At 37.5% G+C, this 20,666-nt stretch overlaps 1 protein-coding gene across 4 annotated transcripts; it reads left to right on the top strand.

The window, feature by feature from the left end:
• Positions 1-994: 994 nt before the first annotated feature.
• LOC111868805 (methyl farnesoate epoxidase) lies at positions 995-20,663 on the top strand. Of its 4 annotated transcripts, none has more exons than XM_023859796.2 (9): positions 995-1,123; positions 7,464-7,549; positions 8,222-8,458; positions 10,821-10,978; positions 12,025-12,267; positions 13,790-13,904; positions 15,520-15,700; positions 17,209-17,326; positions 20,275-20,663. In XM_023859796.2, exons 2-9 carry the CDS (start codon positions 7,465-7,467, stop codon positions 20,596-20,598), a joined length of 1,461 nt encoding a protein of 486 aa, XP_023715564.1. In that variant the 5' UTR covers positions 995-1,123; position 7,464; the 3' UTR covers positions 20,599-20,663. The 4 variants fall into 4 exon arrangements, with proteins under 4 accessions (XP_023715564.1, XP_023715561.1, XP_023715562.1 ...); XM_023859793.2 differs by lacking the exon at positions 995-1,123 and adding an exon at positions 4,812-5,118; XM_023859794.2 differs by lacking the exon at positions 995-1,123 and adding an exon at positions 6,138-6,240.
• The last annotated feature ends 3 nt before the right edge of the window (positions 20,664-20,666 follow it).

The following is a 20,666-nucleotide window of genomic DNA, read 5'->3' as shown; positions in this document are numbered from 1 at the left end:
AGTCATTGCTTATTAACAGACATCTGGCTCTGGCTTTCAGGCCTGGTATCACAATATATTCTGCAGCATTCTTCCTCTGACATTTAATATATTTGGATATCAAAAGAAATCTTCAAGTCTATGCTATTGCCTACTGAACTATACCACTTTCTATATGTAATTATTCATATAAAATGCAGTGAAATTTTAAACATTAAGTTATTTAAGCTAAAATGTTAACAAATTCTAATACTGGTTTATTTATCTTTTCATTTTGCTTGTAAAACATATGTTAAAGGAATATCATATCTGTCTGCATTTCTGTAATCCATTGCTTCTTTCCCATTCTTTCTCCTCATTTTGTTCCTGTGTTATGTCTTAACTGTTTTTGTGAATGCAATTTTATCTTGTTAATATTCATTCCCAAATACTTGAACTTTGCCTCCTTATCAGAGGATATATTAGCTTTTGTGTTATGACCTTGTCTTGTCTCCTGGTGATAATACATTAACATGTACTTAGTTATCTGTGTGTTTACATCTAGACCAAATCCTCTACTGGCAGCTACTAAAGTCTTTGTGTTTTCCTTTTCAGTATTTGTAATCTAAAGCTGCCAAAATAGAAGCATTAAATTTAGAGTCCATTATAATACCAAAATAGCAGACAGAAAACGTTTTGAGTATTCATGGGAGAACAGTAAATGCATATATTTTGATCAGAAATTCAGAAGTTAGGAACCCACTTGGAAAACCTGTTTAAAAATGGGAGATAATATTCAAATTTGTTTTAGAGAAGAAAAGAGGTGACATAGTGAAATGAATTTAACTGACTTAAACAGGCTCTAGTGTGGTTTTCTAATCTTATTGGTGAACCTGAGGGTTCCATAGGGAATTTATACGTCTCTTGAATAATTCACTTGTTCAAGAAACTTGCAGATAGCGTTTATGTTAAGACATACAGATAACAGCTGCACAGTACTGGCCTGAAATACCGGGTTTTGTTCACTTTACTCCTATCTGTACTTCTTGACAAAATACCAGTTTCAAGACTGATTGGCCCATCAGTACGAAGGTTACCTACTGCTTGATAGTTTGCTTCCAGTTACTAAACTGAAGAATTGTTTTCATATAAATTCTTGACACAGGTGAGGCTTTCTGCAAAATAACACAGTGGCATTGCAGTACAGAGACATAATATTATGATCAATATAACTACAAGAACTTAGAAATTCAGATTACATTTCTTTTCTGAACGCAGTAGCGTAGTTGGTTGAGGGGCTATGCTACAAGCCGGAAGGTCACGGGTTCAATTTTTTTCAATTGACCTAATCCTTCCAGCCACACTGTGGCCCTGGGGTCAAGTCAGCCTCTAACAAATGAGTACCAGGAATTAAGTCCATGATTTATTTAATCCGTCTTGCAGTGCATACACTCATCTAACTCCTTCTCTCCCTCGCACTACATGTTTCGGCATAATAATGCCATCTTCAGGTGCTTACTTATCCACGTCAAACCAGTTCATTGCATGCCATGTTCACACACTAAAATAACCAAAACACGTATCCATCATATACCTTGTCAAACGTTAAAATATTAAAATTGTTCAGGATACCACATCGCCACGTCGCCCCTCACTACGTCAGTCACGCCCATTCTCCTTTGTTGGAGCACTCCTTCACTATCTTGTGTGTTGTGCTTTTGTTGTGTCGTGCTCCTGCGACTGCGTGTGTTAACACAACAAAAGCACAACACACAAGATAGTGAAGGAGTGCTCCAACAAAGGAGAATGGGCGTGACTGACGTAGTGAGGGGCGACGTGGCGATGTGGTATCCTGGACAATTTTAATATTTTAACGTTTGACAAGGTATATGATGGATACGTGTTTTGGTTATTTTAGTGTGTGAACATGGCATGCAATGAACTGGTTTGACGTGGATAAGTAAGCACCTGAAGATGGCATTATTATGCCGAAACATGTAGTGCGAGGGAGAGAAGGAGTTAGATGAGTGTATGCACTGCAAGACGGATTAAATAAATCATGGACTTAAATCAGTGCAACAGGACGCTAAAATATAACATTACCAGGAATTAATTAAATAATTTTCCTGGGGAGTAAAGCATGGCCGGCCCATAAGGCTGACAACCTTACCGCCATCTTTGAGCTGATTGTCTAGATCAGCCGTGTCAAACATGTGGCCCCTCAACTTTTAGAGCTAATTGATATTAAAATCAATATTAAAATTTTAGTAGAAATATTTTTTGTAAAGACAATTTTCCGGCAGACCAGACGACAAGAAGTCTCACGCAGACATAAATTAGCAGGCTGCAGGAAATTTAATGTTTTGCTATTTCTAACATAATTTCTTGTGTAATCTCTCTTTTTACATATTGAAAAGTTGTTTGATACTTGTCAAAAATGGCATTCTCTTGCTTTTTAAAACTGTAAGATATGTGACTTTAGGTAATTATATTGAAATTAGTATTCCTAAATAATAAGTAGAATTAAATTAAATCAAAATCTAATGTATATTTCTATTTTGAAGTGCAGCCCTGGACTATTATTTATAGGGCTGAGGTGGCCCTCTGCACAAGTTGAGTTTGACATGTCTGGTCTAGATAATGTTGGACCCTCAATGTCTCACAACCCTATGGGCCCTCACGGTCTGGTACAGGAATAGCTTTCCTTTTTTTATATCAATAAGGTACAAATTGAAATGGTATCTGCAACATCAGGCACACTAAACAGTAACTGAATTTAAAGCAATGATCCCAACATATGGAGAAGAGTAGTGAAACTCTGTTTGTTAGCTCTCAAACCGTTTTGGTGAAGGGAAATGTGACAGAAAATAAAACTCACCTGAATAAGAAGAGAGAGCTAGTGATTCTTCTAATCTGCTTACCTAAAGACCACTCCTCAAATATATTGTACTATGTTGGGAAATTATATCTGATTACAAAATATGCGAATAGTTGCAGTGTTTAGGTAGGGCGATGGCATAACATACTACAAGATGTGTTTTATTTGCAAATCTGAATGTGGACTAAAATGGAATTCATGAGGCAGCTACACTAGTAGTATATTATGAGTGATCACATCAACCACAACTAGGAAATGCATTGAAATTAAAAGTCACTTAAAGGTGTCAACCCAAGACAAACTGAATAAAGCGAGCGGGACAAATCGGCTTGTTACTTGATTAGATATTTTCCATTTCCCGTTATTTGTATTGATTTTGAAAATCTTTCCTAATGGCTGCTGCTTGTATTAGGAAATCATGGGTCGGCATTGTGGCCCTTTGGGTTAAAATACCGTATATTCTAAGAGTTGGGTACTTCAGAGGAAAATAGTGCCTCTGTTTCCAGTGTAGGTATCACTTTTACTGTGCTGATGCAGGTAGTTTGTTACTCCGAAATGTTGTTACAACCTGTAAGACCATAATATAAATCTTTCATTCATTTATTCATCAATATCTCAAGAGCCCTTTGTTGGGGCTATCTTTTTTTACACAGACGGTAGGACTCCTTGGGCGGGGGATCAGCCCGTCTCAAGGCCGCTACCTCCACACAGGACAACACAAAGATAATAAACGCACATACAAGCTTCCATGCCTTCGAGTGGGATTCAAACCCACGATCCCTGCGTTCTAGCGAGCGAAGACAGTTCATGCCTTAGACCGACCGGCCACCGTGATCGGCTAATATAAATCTTTACCGCCATGAAATTCCCAAATATTGGACCCCTGCTAAATGATTTGGAGTTTCATTTTCTTCGTCTTATAGGTCTTCCAACTTCCTCCGGCCAAAGAAATTGCTTTCACCACCTGTAAATTTGAGTATAAAATTTTACTTTCTCTTAATAAGTTCTACTCCAACCGTGAAGTTCGCGATGTTTCAGGAATTGGGAAAGTCGCGAACAGTTCTTGGAACATACTTTCTGGTTATACAATATGAAGGACAAACGCTGTCACTGCGGTACTCAATGAAATGAACTGCGTGGTCTCATTAAGTTTCCCCATGGGGAAACCCGAATATTTATCCTCATTCACACCAGTCGAGCCGCCTAAAAACAAATTGAAAGGACTTGACAAGTATGAACTGTGTTTCAAGTTCTAGTTTCAATTAAAGTATGAATAAATTCAACTTTTTACTTTACTTAAACTGTCTTGAATAACAGCTTGGAAGCTGTGAACTCCAACTTGACTCTTTACCTAACTTGAACGGAAAACAAACAGCCCCCCTCCCCCGCATGCGTTACTTTGGAGCGAGTCCAAAGGTAACAAAATGTTACAAGATGAAGCAAGTTCTAATATCGTAACAGAAAGAAAAGCGAAGTTAAATAAATGAACTAAAATCATGAAGCCAAAGAGAGTGCCGGGGAGTAATGATTTGTACAGGCCGAAGTAAGTGCAGCGAAGGAAGAAAACTTGCTGTTTCTTAGGAATTGCAAGACGGTAGGTACATGAAACACCTGTAGCGGAGAGTACGGGCTGCTGTGCTTTTAGGAACACTGTACAGACACTACTGCATAGACGACAGCCTGTTAACCACCTTGGAGGAAGCGCAGTGCAATTTAATGTTTGGTTCACGATGATCCTGTTTCCCTAAGCAAAGTCAACTTTTTCCCTATATTTTCGGTCCTATTGCACCTGATGATTCATGAAACTTTTACGCTGTCGTTCATACATTTACAGATCTCTGTATCTCCTTAGTAAGTGTACTGGATACACCGAACTGATTGTCTTTCGTTCTGCACTTCGTCATCAAAACGTGCCTCGTTTTATTATTCCCTTATGCGGCCACAGCTGCTGTTTCACTCAGTAAGAAAACGACAGGCACGCGGACGGCAGCTGGCAGTGAGTCCTATTTCTTTTACTAACGTCCAGTTAACTTGCTCAAATGTGGACATGAACTTGAAATCAGTGTGTTGGATTTTCAGCGATTTGAAATCAAACTACTTGGCAGGTGTCAACGAGTCTTAGCGAAGAATGATTATTCCCTCTTTTCCTGATATGTGTGAGCCCTTTCTGTGGAGTTAAAGTGACGCGGAACGGGAAACCCCGCTTAAGTGCCTGCGACATTCGAGTACCGTATAGTGCAGTGACTTGCATTGAAATAGTTCAACAACAGAGCGACTAAGAGGTAAGACCCTTTACTGTATATAGAGGTACACAACTTCTTTTTTCGTGACAAGACGAATTCAGTTCTGAATTTTCTTGAGAGACGCCTTCACTTATTTATTTATGGTTTATGTAACGACCCTGTCAATATCTGAGAATATACAGCGTCGAAAGGTAGGATGGTTTCCGAATGTTGAAGTGGAAATGATGTGGAAGCTAGCGGTCTTAGCCTATTTTGAGGTTCTGTGCCGGAATTTGCTAGGAAGGAAAGGAGTAAAACCACGAAAATCGTCAGGATAGTAGGTGTCTCAGTTGAGATTTGAACCGGACACCACCAGGCTACAAGTCAGAAGCGTTACCTCATGATGTATCTTAGCGTCCTGTTGAAGTTGGTATTTTAGAATTTATATTCAGTTGTTTACCGCCCACCATACAAGAATATGAAGATCTAAAATTCGTCACTGCACTACATGTTTCGACCTACTTGGCCATCCTCAGGTGCGCTGGAATTCGGGAGAACTGCTGTGTCTTCGCGCTACTGCGATGTGTTCTTGTGTTTACATAGTTTTTAATGAAGTCAGTATAGTTCCTTCGTGTATGCCACATATTTTTTTTGGTATGCCTGTTGCTTATCAAGTGTGCAGCGTGACTGTTGATAACATCCATAGATAAGAAAGGCATTTTTTTTATCCTTTAGTATAAATGCAGAATATTTGGAATATGCTTTAAGGAACAAATCCAAGCAATAAAAAGTAACAAACTGAACTCCAAATTTACACAACACATACGACACAATAGAGAAAACAATAGATATAATCCACATCGGAAGAAGGGTCTATTAAATACGTGGGAACGTTTTTACGTACACAGTGTTAGTGAACAAAAATTAAAAACGAACAATACATATATAAATATAACATAATCCCATATTCGATCTGATCATAAAGTGTAACCTACATAATAATAAATCATTCACCAATTCGTCTTCCCTGACCACCACCCAAAAAGAAGACAAAAGCTACATCACTCCCCCCCCCAAACTATACTACTCCTGATTTTACTTTGCGAGAACTTCAGTCCATTCGCAACAACAAATCAGATGCAACACCACATCAGTAGAAGGAACGAAACTGCACACCAATAGGTACTTACATTAATCAATAATATATATATCTACACCAAGTAAACAGACATAATTCAAATCTACGATATATTATCATCAACGAAATTCATTTTCAGGAGACAAGGAAACAGCAACGTAACCAACTATGCTACCGCGTGCCCCAAGCTAACCAGTTGTAAGTTACACTCCCGCTTCTTCGAAAACATGATTCAACGCAGGGGAGACCAGACGTTACTTGTGCACGACACGACAACCGCACTAATCACACGCAGGTTTATACAGTGTATTATTTAACGTAAAGAAGTTGACTATGGTCCTCAGCATTTCCAAATTTACTTACTTATTTCTTTGGTCCAGGTCTAGAAAAACGAGATTAACGGCCGTGGGAATTCGTTGCGCTGACCACGCGACACTCTCTATCCGCAAAAGTTGGCACTAGCTTCGCCGAAAAGCGGCGGTCGCTCGGTCGGTATAGTTCGCTTGCGTACTCAAGCCAAGGAGTTTATAGTTAAATAGATGGTTCAGTTTATTATCAAATTTTTACCTTTTTTTTATTGCTAGTGGGGTGGGACTAAGTCCCTTGTACTGCGACCACTTCTGGCCTATTGTACCAGCCCCAGATGATAGGTGAGGGTGATTGTGGAGCAATTGGTGGAATGAAGATTGGCAAAGGAAACCGAAATACTCGGAGAAAACCTGCCCCAGCGGTACTTTGCCCACCACAAATCCCACTTGACCAGATCCGGGGTCGAACCCGGGCCGCTGCGATGGGAAGCCAGCAACTAACCACTTGAGCTATGGCGCGGCCTTAAAATTTTACCTTACTCAAGTACATACAAGGAATGTAGGGATCTAGAGCTTTACCATATGGATTACTAACACGCGCGCGCACACACATACACTCACTCACTCTCTCTCTCTCTGTCTGTTGCTTGTTTAAAAATGCAATAGTGTAAAAGTAAGGTAAAGTTGTCCCTGTGCTTGCCTAATTAGGCACTACACCATGAGGGCTTATGGGGAGTGGCTACAGTGAAGCTGGAAGCAGTAAACTGTATTGTGTCCTAACCCAGAAAATCACAATTTTCGTTTATGTTCTGATTATGTATTCTTTTATTCACTTGCTCTTCAACTAAAACAATATTGTTTATAAATTAGAGCTTTCGATTTGTTAAGACAGGATGGCTGTTGTATAGACCATAATGTTTTTTTTTTTAATGATTTGTTCGTTTCTTGTGCCATTACAGGATGTTTCTTACAATTGTTCTGGCTTGTCTGGTGGTCTGTCTTATCTTCAGTATTATTAAGGGGAAGCCCAGAAATTTCCCACCGGGTGAGTACTTATGTTTCATACACGACAATAATAATCAAACATTCATGTTCTTATGACTAATTCAGTGTAAAGTTTCCATGTTATAATCTACCAAATGATTTTCAAATATCAGCTGAGTCTTCGGCATTTTAACTTTATGACTACATGTGGCGGTATTTTGCCCATTCAACAACAAACATGCTTTCCTGGAGAAAAGACAGCCAAATCCATAGCTGTATATTCCCCTAAAGTAAATTTTTAATTATTTTAGCCAATCATGGATGAATATTTGGATGAATGTCTCAATAAATTTTTATATGTCTGTTTAAGACCGTGGAAAGTAGATAAAGGAAAGTAGCTTTAATTGTAGCTTATAACATATGTGAAATATCTACTGTCTTTCATAAGTTTGCTTGTAACTATAAGAAATTAAGACATAAATTAAAGTCACCTTCATGCAGGTTGTATGTGATACACGGTCTTTAATACTGAATTCTTTTCTATTTTTACAGAACATAATTGAACTTAAGTATATTAGTCAATAAGATGAAACTATGGAAATGGGACTACCATGTCCGATAGAGTTAGGTGTACAATTAATGGATGGTATTGCCTGCCACTACAGAGTAATGACCACATTATGTGAAATTTTTTGATCAGTAATCTAATGTGAATCATACGTATTTGATGTAGGTCCAATATGCTTACCTATAGTGGGATGTGTTCCATTTATCCCTTCAAAATACCTTCATTTGAGGATGGAAAAGTGGTTGAAGCAGTATGGCCCTGTGGTGGGTCTTATGCTAGGCTCCCAACCAGCTGTGGCAATCTGTGGACCCACTGAGGTTCTTGAAGCTTTGCGGAGGGAAGAATTCCAGGGAAGGCCTGAGAATGCAAACTTTAGGCAAGAAAATTTCAACAGGAAGCTTGGTAAGTTTCAGTTTGAAATATTTTATTATTGGAATCATTTTCAGACAGCAAAAATATTCTTCATCTTAATGATGTGATGTAAATTAGAAACTCGAAGCTAGTAGCAGATTTAAGATATTCTAAATTGTGACAGGAATTATCCATGTTGAAACATAAATTAAAGAATGCAGCTTCTAACAAAAACCACGGTAATACGTCCCCCCCCCCAGAAATTGTAAATATTAGGGGAAGGAGAATGTGATGTAAAAATTAAAGGACAGAAATCGAAGAACACTTGTAAATGAATCTGATATTTATGTCAGGATGTTGCGGAAAAAATGGTTAGTGCTATGCAAGGCAATTGTCTGAGTACTATTGAAAATAGTTCTACTGCTCTGGCAGAAGAGGCAGAACTAATCACTTCATCTTGCATTTATTGCTGGCAGACTCATCAAATCAGGAGTCTGTGCAATTTTCTTCTGCTCCCTCAGTAAATTGTTCAGTAGCATCCATGAAACAAGCTTGTGCATTATGTGCCATCTGTCTACTATTATCTTGTATAGTTTCAATTTGACAAGTTTGTGGCTCTTCAAGTTGATGTTTCTGAACCCTGTCTGTTGTACAAGGTGTCTGAGAGACTTTCAAGAATTACTGTCAAGCATAACACCAATTTCATCCAGTTTTCTCTTCATTGAGCACTTGGCATTTTGAGTCTGTTATTTTTTGGTTCACTAATGACCCTGCACTACATTAATTAATTTATGATTAATGAATAGTTTCTTTATTTGGAACTGTAACATCCTGAAATTTTTTATCCAATTTTCTCCTTACTTTCCTTACAAAACCACTTTTGGCATAGGTTTTGGATTTGAACAGTCACTGTTCCAGTGTGCATTGCTTGTGTGTCATTTCAACATGGGATATAACGTGACTAATTGAATGTTTAAATATGGTAGCAGGGGCTTGAAATTAGTGTCAGCCAGCACATAATTCATATGTTTTCTCGGAGTTGTTCAGAGACTTATGGGGGTCTTATTGAAAGGAAATTGTAATGTGCATATGCTCTGGTTTTGTTGAGGGATATTAGGATTAATTAGAAATACTAGTGGTACTGACAAAACTGATCTGTGAAAACGGACTATGAATGGCAATATCTGACTGAAAATTATCATTCCATGAATAAATTTGAAACTTTGAATTTGTGTCTGAAATTAAGCTAAAGTGAAATAAATCTCAAGTTAAATTCCGATTTTGGACTACTGGTACTGTTAGATATATTTTATTTACTTCTTAAGATTTTCATGAGTAGCCACAAGACCAACATAAACTAAGTTAAAAGCAATTTGATTCATCCTGGTCCGTCACACTAGCAATATTATAAAAGGTTACCAACTACATCCAGTGTGACTGATGCAATTTTTTTATCTTTTTTACTGTTTCATCCTTGACATGTTTCAGTTTTGACAACACAGTGCAGCCCGAACAACAGGACAACACGAAAGAGTCCTATTCATTAAACAGTGGAGCCTCGACGTAGGGGACACTCAACTTCCTTTAAAGAGAGGCAGTATAAATAACACGAACCAAATTGGTTCTAACTTTAACAAAATCTTTTTAAATCAAACTTGTAAACAAACTAATTTTGAAAATTTACAACATTTTAATATATTCATGCACATCGCTGTACTTGTTAAAGGGTCAGATTTCATATTCAGTGTAATGTAATTATACTGTATGTATGAATTGATATTGCGCAGTTTCAAGTCCCAATGAGGTCATTGGATTTTTTTTCAGTTCACCTAAACCTTCCAGCTGCACTATGGCCCTGGGGTTGACTCAGGCTCTAACAGAAATGAGTACCGGGATTTAATTAAATACTTTTCCTGGGGAGTAAAGCGCGGCCGGCACGTAAGGCTGACAACCTTACCGCCATCTATGAGCCGATTGTCTAGATAATGTGGGACCCTCAACCTCTCACAACCCTATGGTCTTTCACGGCCTGTTACAAGGATAGCGTTACTTTTTTTTTATGAATTGATATTGACCAGTCACATTGTAATAGTATTTTCTGCCTGTATTGATATATCCTTCTGAAGATGGTCTTTTAGACCGAACAATGTCAGGGATGAAAGATTAAAAAGGAGAAAAAATTATTAATCACACCGGACAGAGTTAATATGCTTTTATAATAGTGTTAAATGCTTTCTTCTAAATTTTGTTGTAAAACTGATCCACCAGAACAGTAACTCATGAGCTAAGCCAGAAATGTTATGTATTGCATTGGATTGTCAATCTGAATTACTGCTAACTGCCTTATTAAACATTTACACTCTTTCTTTAACACTTCACTGAATTGAAGATATTTATCTGTATATTATTCCAGGTGTTTTCTTCAGTGATGGCCCATTTTGGGTAGAACAGCGGCGCTTTACCCTGCATCATCTGAGAGATCTTGGATTTGGTAGGAGTATCATGGTAGCTTCAATTATTGAAGAAGTTGAAGATATCGTAAAAGAGCTAAGACAACGTGAAGAATTTCAGGTGATAACTTTGTGTAATGGTTTCTAAAGCTTAATTGTACAAAAGTGTTTTATTGAGCTATTGGAAATTGAAGAAAAATGATCGGTACAAATAATACAAATACTGTTCTTGCACACTGATTTATTTACAGATAAAGAGGCTGCTGTCCTGAAATTACCATATTGTACAAAGCAATGTCAGATATAGTTTGTATAGCTTCAGTAGTTTCATTCTATATAATTTTGACAACTTAACTGAAAACAAGACCTAAAAGTACAAGCCATGTAGGGAAATATATGAATCTATGGATAATATTAATGCAGTAGTTGAAGAAGAAAGTTGATCTTATGTACTTTTTGCAGCTTGAATAATACATCCCACACAATTCGAATAACTCTGGTAAAGCAATCCACAGAAGCACATATCATGTAGAAAATAGATTCACATTTATAAGGATACAAATACAACTTTGAAAGATGGAAATATGTAGCTCAGAGAAGGAAAGCTTTAATTTCACTACAGTGTTTATAATTAATCACTGAAGAAGAAAATTGTTAATTGTATCATTTTGCTCGTTATAGCCAGTGTTAAAAGTATTTGGCTACACCACCAGCCCTTGGCAATACTGGAAACTCTTTAATGTTAATTAGGATCACACTGTGGACAGATAATATTACTCATGTTCAACAGCAACTTGGTAATTTTCATGACGACAAAGATGATGGTGACAGTGTTGATGATAATAAATGAGAAAGAAAATCACTGCTAAGTAGTCTTGATAGCGAGAGCGTTGTTAAATAAGAACTTAAAGAAAAAGAAATAAAGCAGAAGATAAAGGATCATTGTCATAATTATCTTCGTTGTTGTAATCGTCATCGTTATCATCATCATCATCACTATCATCATAGAAATATGGATGGAAATAGTGGTTGGTAGTGTGAACCTGCAGTCTTATGTGAACTCTGTGCAAGGTCAACTGTCCCTCACGTTCACAAAGTTCTGATATGGTGATCTTATGATCTGTATAAGAAGTAATATTTAAATAACTTATTTTCTGTGTGTTTAAGGTGTCTGGATATTTTGGGCCCTCAACAGTGAATGTGATTTGGGCTCTGGTGGCAGGAGCAAGATATTCACGAGATGATGATCGCCTTCAAGCTCTTCTCCATGCTCTTACTCGCCTATTTCGTAGAGGCTCTCAGACTGGAGGAATTGTAAATGCTGTTCCTGCTCTCAAAAAAATTGCTCCTCAAATATCAGGCTACAAGGAAAATCAGGAGCATATTAATAATCTCAAGGCATTTTTCAAAGTGAGTGGCACCTGTAGTATTTTACCAACATCAAATTCTTAACTCAGAAAGAAAGGAAGCAAACTGGACACCACAAATTGAAGTTGAACTTACCAGCCACTTGATGAAACCCAGATACCCATTTTTTTTTATTATCATTCATAGAAATATATTAATATCTGCTACTGATGTATGTTAACTATTTTGTATTGCTTGCAATTGTAAATATGCTTCTTACAGACTACTGCTCCTCCTTCTCCAAATACTACTGCTGCTGNTAGTAGTAGTAGTAGTAGTAGTAGTAGTAGTAGTAGTAGTAGGTTCCTCATGAATTAGTTCAATCTGTATTTTGATGTCAAATGGACAGTAAAATAACATAAGCAATGAAGAACATGATGGACATGAAAGTCATGTACATTGACCTATAGAATCCTTACTACCAATAATATAAAATACAGAGTGGCCTAAAAGTCAGTTAATCTAAAACATTCTCTTGTATTAACTGGAATATCCAGATTTAACCTGTCAGTCAATTCATTAAGCACTATCACAGCATTATGGGTTGTGCATTGAACATGGAGGATGTCATATCAAACAATATTTTATAAGTTCAATAAGTATTAAAGATACTTCTATTGTATTTTAATGTACTGTGACGTATTGCGCTATGGAGGACATCCCCTCCCCCACCAGCGGTGACGTAACAACATCGGGCGTTGTTGCTACTACGGTAACAGGCCAGTCAACACTCCATCCCCTCCCCCGCGGTGACGTAGCGGGGGATGCCGCGGTTGCTATGCAGCAGTAAACTCCCGACAGCATTGCCCAGCAATGCCCATAAACACCACGACAAAGCAACGAAGCGAGGCGTTTTCCCATTGTCTGGCTGAGGGTTTATAAGAGAACCACACTGCATAAGGAGTTAACCCCGTGTGGAGGCAGGCNGCGACTATTGCTAAGCAATGCGTAGGTAGAAACACCTGACAACAGTACCTGATATGTTGCCGAGCAGCAAGGTGTTCTCTGTTGTCCGTGTCCAGCCTGAATAAGGAGCAGCGAACACTATAGTGACTAGACTACTGTGGTAGCGAATACTACTAGAAATTGGGCAAAATCTGCTGTACTGAGCCTGGATTGACAGAGGCCTTGTATATATTGTATATATAAACAGCAATTAATGGGGCTCGACACGAAGACAGACAGACTGACTGACCGTCAGTCGCAATGTGACTTTGACTTTGACTAAGGAGTTAAGTTAAAACGTAGCAGCTGCCGAAGACAGTTGGAATATACCGGCAGTCGCAGGAAGAAGAACCGAACACATGGTTGGAAGATTTGATGTGATAAATTGTGATGCTGCAGATGGCAGTAGTAATTGTGAGATTGTAAACTGTGTGATTGTAAGAGCGAGTGGAATAAATTCGCTATATTCAATGTGGCATAAAGTTATTTGTCGCGTTATACACCCAACACATGACAGTACATTTTACTAATGAGTTAACTAACTTTCGTGTCATTCTGTACAATAAGTTGTTGTTTTCAGAATGTTATCAGAGAACATGACAAGACCTTCAAAGAAAATGACCTCAGAGACTTCATTGATGTCTACTTGAAAGAAATGAAGTATCAAAGTGGCAACAAAACCTCAACTTTTTCAGGTATTGTGTGGTTGAATCATATTTTAAGAGATATATGATAGTACTTATTATTCTTTGAAGACCTTCTCAGTAAACAAGAACTTTTTCTGTTTTTTGTGTCATGACACTACAGACAGTATATATTCCGAGATTATCAAGTCAAAAATTCTGAAAGGGATTACACACCACTTAACATAAGAATGACGGTTATTAATCCATTAAATGTTGCTGGCACTTTTGTCGTTACTTTGAATGTGTCACAAATTCTAACAGTTATTTGTATAGATTACAAACCAGGACATCCTAGTCAGTAAAATGACTGACTAAGGGCTAGATGAATGGTTCAGTAGAAGCAGGAATTTTTCTCTTTGTCATAACATCCAATCTGACACTGAGGCCCACCCAGCCTCCTATTCATTGGAACTCTTTCCCCAAAGGTAAAGTGGATGAAGCATGAAACTCACCATGCACTTCCATCTAGTTACAACAGTAAGACTGTTTGGACTTTTACTTAAACTCCATCATGTATCTTCATGTACTTAACCACATACAAAATGTTACCATTTATATCACCTTGTGTGGCAATTTTATCATTTACTTTGTCTGGTGTGTGATCATATGCATGTGTATACAGGAGGCTCCAAAAACCCAGTTGCCCATTTTGTCTGGGATGAGTGACCTACCAAAGCTATATAGTGTAACTGTAATTGTATTTTATACGTATTACATGATGAGGGCACGCGGTATCGTAGTTGGTTGAGGCACTATGCTACAAGCTGGAAGGCTGCGGGATCGAATCTTGAAGAGGTCAGAGGATTTTTCAATTGACCTAATCCTTCCAGCTGCATTATGTCTCTGGGGTCAACTCAGCCTCTAAGAGAAATGAGTACTAGAAATTTTCCTGGGGGTAAAGGGCGGCCAGTGCCTAAGGTCTAGAGAAAATGTGGGAGACTCAACCTCTCATAACCCTATGGGCCTTCACGGCCTGTTACAGGTTATAGTTGGTATGGTATGGGTATGAAAATGGTGTTAGATGAGATATTGAAGAAATAGGGTATGAGTATCCAGACTGGATTCATTTAGCTCTGTATAAAGTCCAGTGACAAGATCTTGTGAACATGGAAATGGACCTTTGGTTTCCATGCAAGTGACTGCTGCAGTTTCTGCTGAGTTTGGAAAACTTCAATCACAAACTTTCTCCTGTGTGTTAGCTGGCTATTTTCATGTGTCATTTATCCATTAATACTTTCTATTTTCTATGCTACAATAAAAATTTATTAATGAAACCAACATTGAGAAAATAAAACAAAATATATTCCCACCAGCCATTTAATAAATATCTAACACCTTCATATACTTGACCTTAACTTCCCAAATTTTTCAGAAATTGCATCCATGCTGTATTTTAGGAATGAATTTATGAATGCAGAAAAATAATAAATGATATGATTTTTCATTTTTTTATAGATTATAAAAAACAACATATGAGTACTGTGAATGTGAAAGTGTAAAACTGAACACTATATAATAAATATATGTTTACTTTTGTATTCTTTTAGAAAAGTGCCAGTACATGACACTGAGTATTATCAGACAGAAATTCCTGATCTTTCCAAGTATGGTTTTCTGTTTGTAGAAGATGGTCTAATCATCACGTGTTTTGACTTATTTGCGGCTGGCGCAGAATCTGTGAGCAATACTCTTAGCTTTACTGTGCTCTATGCTGTTTTATACCCAGAGGTACAGAGGAAGGTTCAAAATATGCTTGATGATGTGGTTGGAAGAGACAGGCGTCCACACTTAGATGACAGACCAAGGTATAGAAACCAAAGCCTAAGATAACTTTATTAGCTTTAAGAGAACCTTAATATTGACAAGGAGAAAAGAACTTTTATACTAAATTGGATGAAGGCATCTGGTTAAATATTTTGTATAAAGATAGAACTATGACATCAGTGTAAGAATGTAATAGGTGAGAGGGAGAAGAAATCAATATACAATATACCAAAGCTACAGAGTGTAACTAATTGTATTTTATACATATTACCTGATGGGGGTACGCAGTAACGTGGTTGGTTGTCAGTTGTAATATTATCCATGTTATCATTTAGGAGCTTGGAATTTGAATTATGATTAGAATAGGAATTAATAGTAGTCATATGTTGGCGGTCGAGGCATAGGTGGGAGCATAATATTAAAGTGGATTTTAAGGTAATATTACATGAGAATATTGACTAGTCATCTGGCTCATGATAGGATCCAGTGGAAGGCTCTTATAAACACAGAAATAAACATTTTGGTCTTGTAAATGATAGTGAGTAATGTCTTGATCAGATGAGTTTTGTCTTCCATTGGATTTTTTTTAAGTTAGGGGATCCTCAGATGTTCATATAATTTAGGTTTTATTGGTTGATCACATAATTTAATATTTAAGATTTTATATATATAATTCTGTGGAATTTATATATTTATTTTATGCTTTAGTGAAAATGTTTATATTTTCATTACTTGCTTGTCCATATGCTTCAGAAAACAGAACACTGATACTTAGAAGGACACATCAGCCTGTGTGCCTGTGACTGAAGGTGATCTAGAAATGACAATCTAAACTTGTATTCAGGAGGTCATCAGTTTGACAGCCAATCCTGATGGAGGTTCTTTTGTGGTTTTCCTTCCAGGAAATTTCCATGATGATACATCGATTAGGTCATGAATTCTTGCCTCTGAATCTTTCAAATTTATCAATCATCCTATTATCCCAAGCTCTATAGTGCTAATAATGAAAGCATTAAATAACCAACAAAAAAGAAACATGGTGTGTGTTTAATAAAATACAAGGAAAAAGAATGTTCACAGGTTGAACAGTATCTGTGTCAGTTTAATAGGATTTACAGACACACTCATTCAAGGTTCATATCTATGAAATCTGGTATCTATGCACTTACCACCCACCTGATGATGGTTCCTTCAAACTGAAATATGAAGTGAATAATAAAAGCTATCAACGATGTATAATATTATTGACTGTTTGTGCCAGATGTGTATCTGTAAATCCTACTAAAGGGAAAAAGATATTATGACTGTATAGTGTGGTATCTGTAGTGTGTTTAACTTTTCAACAGTATATATTTGTGTCAGTAGTAAATGAATATCAAGGTCATTGAAGTATAGAAAATTTTGAAGGAACATATTTGGAAAATATGTATATTCCAATTTAAAATACATATTTCCACAATTTTTAAAATAGTAGCATCCTTTTTTTTTCTAATTTGTAGCCTCTATACTCTGTATAGTAGTACTGATGTGAATGAACTACATTTTGCAGACTGCAGTACGTTGATGCTGTCTTGTATGAGGTAATGCGTATCAACACTGTAGCTCCAGTTTCACCAGCACATCGTGTTACTCAAGATTTAACTCTAAATGGCTATAACATCCCTAAGGTATACTGCGATAGATTTCTTTACTGTAATATAAGTTCATTTGTTTGTTATGGTATTGGATTTATTACTTAAAGACTAATATAGTCAGTCATATGAAGTAGAGAAAACCAATTAATGTAGTTTTTGTTTACTTTAAAAGTGATATTGGTAGCACTAAAAAGATGGAAGATCCAAACTATATGAACCTTCCCTCATTTAAATCTAGTTCATTTTCATTGCATTTTGAGTAGTGGTAAATTTAACTTAGTTGTGCCATTGATAAAATGTACCAAAGAATAATAATTTGTGGTCAGAAGGTGTGAACCTGGTGAAATTTACAGAATGACAGCTTATTTTGGTAATGACTGTCTAAGCTGAAGGGAAATTTATGAATGGGTGAACTGATTGAAAGGAGAGTGTACAAGTGCTGCTGATGCAGGGTCTGGCTATTGACATTACCTTGTTGAGGTTAAGGTGCAGAATGATTATTATATCCAGGACAACTGAAAAAAGATCAGCACTGATGTAGTTTCATTTGAAATGAGCAAATGGTGGAAATAAGGAACCTGTGGGTCAGTTGACAACATTAAAAAAGAGGGCAATTATGTAGAAGAAATGAGACCTATCAAATTGCTATGCAATTTTTCATGAAAACTTATTGTCACATGATAGAGCAATTATAGATGGGGTTCGGATTGGTAACTGGATTTACTGGACACTTTCAGTCACAACTTGTGACTACACTTTACAGATAACTGTCACACAAAGAGTACTGTTCTTAGACACAGTCTTCACTGTGCTGCTTGGAGGAATCTTCCAACAGCGTAGCACCCATGGCTTCCATGTCCAATGGCTTCTGTCCTCGCTGGCTGGCACCTATCAGCTGCAGCTCCCAAGCTGAGCTACTTGCTACCAACTGCTGAAATAACTCAAGATGCACAATCGACCCCTTATGTAGGCTTGGCACAGACTGCATAGAAAACATTTCTCCCAATAGTTCTCCTGTTGTTGCATCATGTAGCTATCAGCATGGACCGCTTAGAGAACACTGCTTCCCAGTTATTCCAGTGTTACATGTTACAAAATTGTTTCCTAGCAATGGGCGTGTTTGCAGAGCCATTCTATAGCAACAGCTCTCTCTGCTGGCTTCACCGTTTTTACCTTGAGCAAATATGCCACATTATAATAAAATCACCTTTAATATTTTACCTTTGTTCAGGGCAGAGTCAGTAAATAGGTCACTAATGGATATCAAAGATAAAGTATGCAATATTTGAACATGGAAAAACATTTATTTCTTTACATATCCACCACCAATATTGATATACTTGTCCTGTCGCTTTAGCAGTGTGTCAAAAACTGTAGTAAAGGTTTTTCGACTATTGTCTTAGCCACTCCCGCACCTCTGTTTCAACTTCTTTGTCACTAGCTAAACATTTGACACCAAGGTTTTTTTTTTATCAGACCAAACAGACAAAAGCCACTAGGGGCCAAGTCTGAGCTGTAAGGCGAATGTTCAAGAAGTTCCCACTGTAGTTATTGAATTCTCTCCTGGGTTGTTCAGGCTGAATGGGGTCTGGCATTGTCATAATGAAGCAATACCCTTCTTGCCTGTTGGCCTGGAAGTTTTCTGCAAATGCATTCTGAAGCTTCAATAGAACTTCATAGTATGATGCAGAATACAGATTTTCACCACGCTTCTGTAAATGGGCTAAAAGTACTCCCTGAGAATTCCAAAACACTATAAGCATAACCTTCCCAGCTGATGACATAACCTTAATCTTTTTGTTTGAAGGTGAACTGGAATGTTTCTGTTGCATTGAAACACTCTTCGATTTGGGCCGGAAGTGATTCACTGACGATTCATCCCCAGTAACAGTCCTGTTAAGCATATTTCCTCCTTCATCTGTATACTGTAAGAGATGTTGCAAGGACAGACCCATTTGGTTAATTTTTTCTTGATCCTTCAGTTCTCTGGGCATTCATTATGGTACACTTCTGAAACTTTAAACAATCATGAATTATGCTGTATGCTAAACCATGGATCACCCTAGTGCAGTTGCTACACTGTCTATCGTTTTCCTCATGTCAGCTCAAATCAACTCTTCCACCCGCTGCAGACTTGCTTCTGTTGCAATCTTAACAGGGCAACCTGGTCGGGCATCATTTGCAACATTTGAACATACTTGAGAGAATTTCTTGACCCAATCGTGAACTGCTTTATGTAACCAACACTTCCCACTGTAAATAGGAAATATTTATGAATATCGTTTGCATTGGGCCCGTTTGCTCACAAAAGACACACAAAAAAAACGCTGTTCTTCGGTAGTATACTTCTCAAGTGTGGTTGCCCTTTTTACTTCTGAAACCAGCCTCTGAACATGCCCATTTGCGTCTGCTACCTAGACTATCATGAAGGTGGACTGTGCTGCTACCTAGTGATACACACAGAAAACCTATTATGCCCATTACAGCTACTTTCATGTGTGACCTATTTACTGATTTTGCCTCATGTGTTATTGATTTAGATATTGTGTACATTACAAGAGTTTGAAAATAAAGTGCTTAGAATCATATTTGTACCTATAAGATAAAAAAATAATTGGGAAACTTGCAGGATGTTAATGTGACTTGGAGTATTGTGGGTTACATACTAGATCACCTAGAATTGTAATGGTAATGAACTTAAGGACACAATGGATAAAACATGTTGCCTAGACAGGGAAAACAAAAAGAAATGTGTATGGAATTCTGATGGGGTAACTTCTTGGTAGGCTGATTATGAAGTAGTAGGATAAATTTAAGGATGGGAGTTGGCGAAACTAGCTGAGGATTTTGTCCAGTGATTGGCTTTGATACTAGTAATGCTGAAACTCTGATTCCTGCTACCAGAGAGTTAGTGAATTTCATTTGTACTTTCTAATGTGCTAACTCATAATTTCTGTCTGTTGCTTGGTGGGATGTTCCAGGATACAACAGTTATAGCAAGTCTGTGGTGTCTCTTGCATGACAAAGAACACTGGGGTGATCCTGAAACTTTCAGACCTGAACGTTTCCTGGATGAATATGGTAACATTGTAAAGGATGAGTGGATGGTTCCTTTTGGTATTGGAAAAAGAACCTGTTTGGGAGAAGTGATGGTAAGGAGTAGCCTATTTATATTCTACACAACTTTGCTTCAAGAATTCTCCTTCAGTTTACCTGCTGGACACCCTCCACCTTCCACTTCATGTGTTCCAGGAATTACAACAGCACCACAACAGTTTAGGGTGAAAATAAGTAGAAGATATTAGGTTCTGTGTGGGTGTTGCCTCAGAGATTCTACTAATTTGGAGTTTCCTCATTTTTGGCTTATAGAATC

This window comes from Cryptotermes secundus, unplaced genomic scaffold, assembly GCF_002891405.2.
Source record: "Cryptotermes secundus unplaced genomic scaffold, Csec_1.0 scaffold257, whole genome shotgun sequence".
In the NCBI taxonomy this organism is placed as follows: domain Eukaryota; kingdom Metazoa; phylum Arthropoda; class Insecta; order Blattodea; family Kalotermitidae; genus Cryptotermes; species Cryptotermes secundus.
The sequence above is the reverse complement of the archived record's forward strand: the minus strand, read 5'-3'. Positions and strand labels throughout refer to the sequence as shown.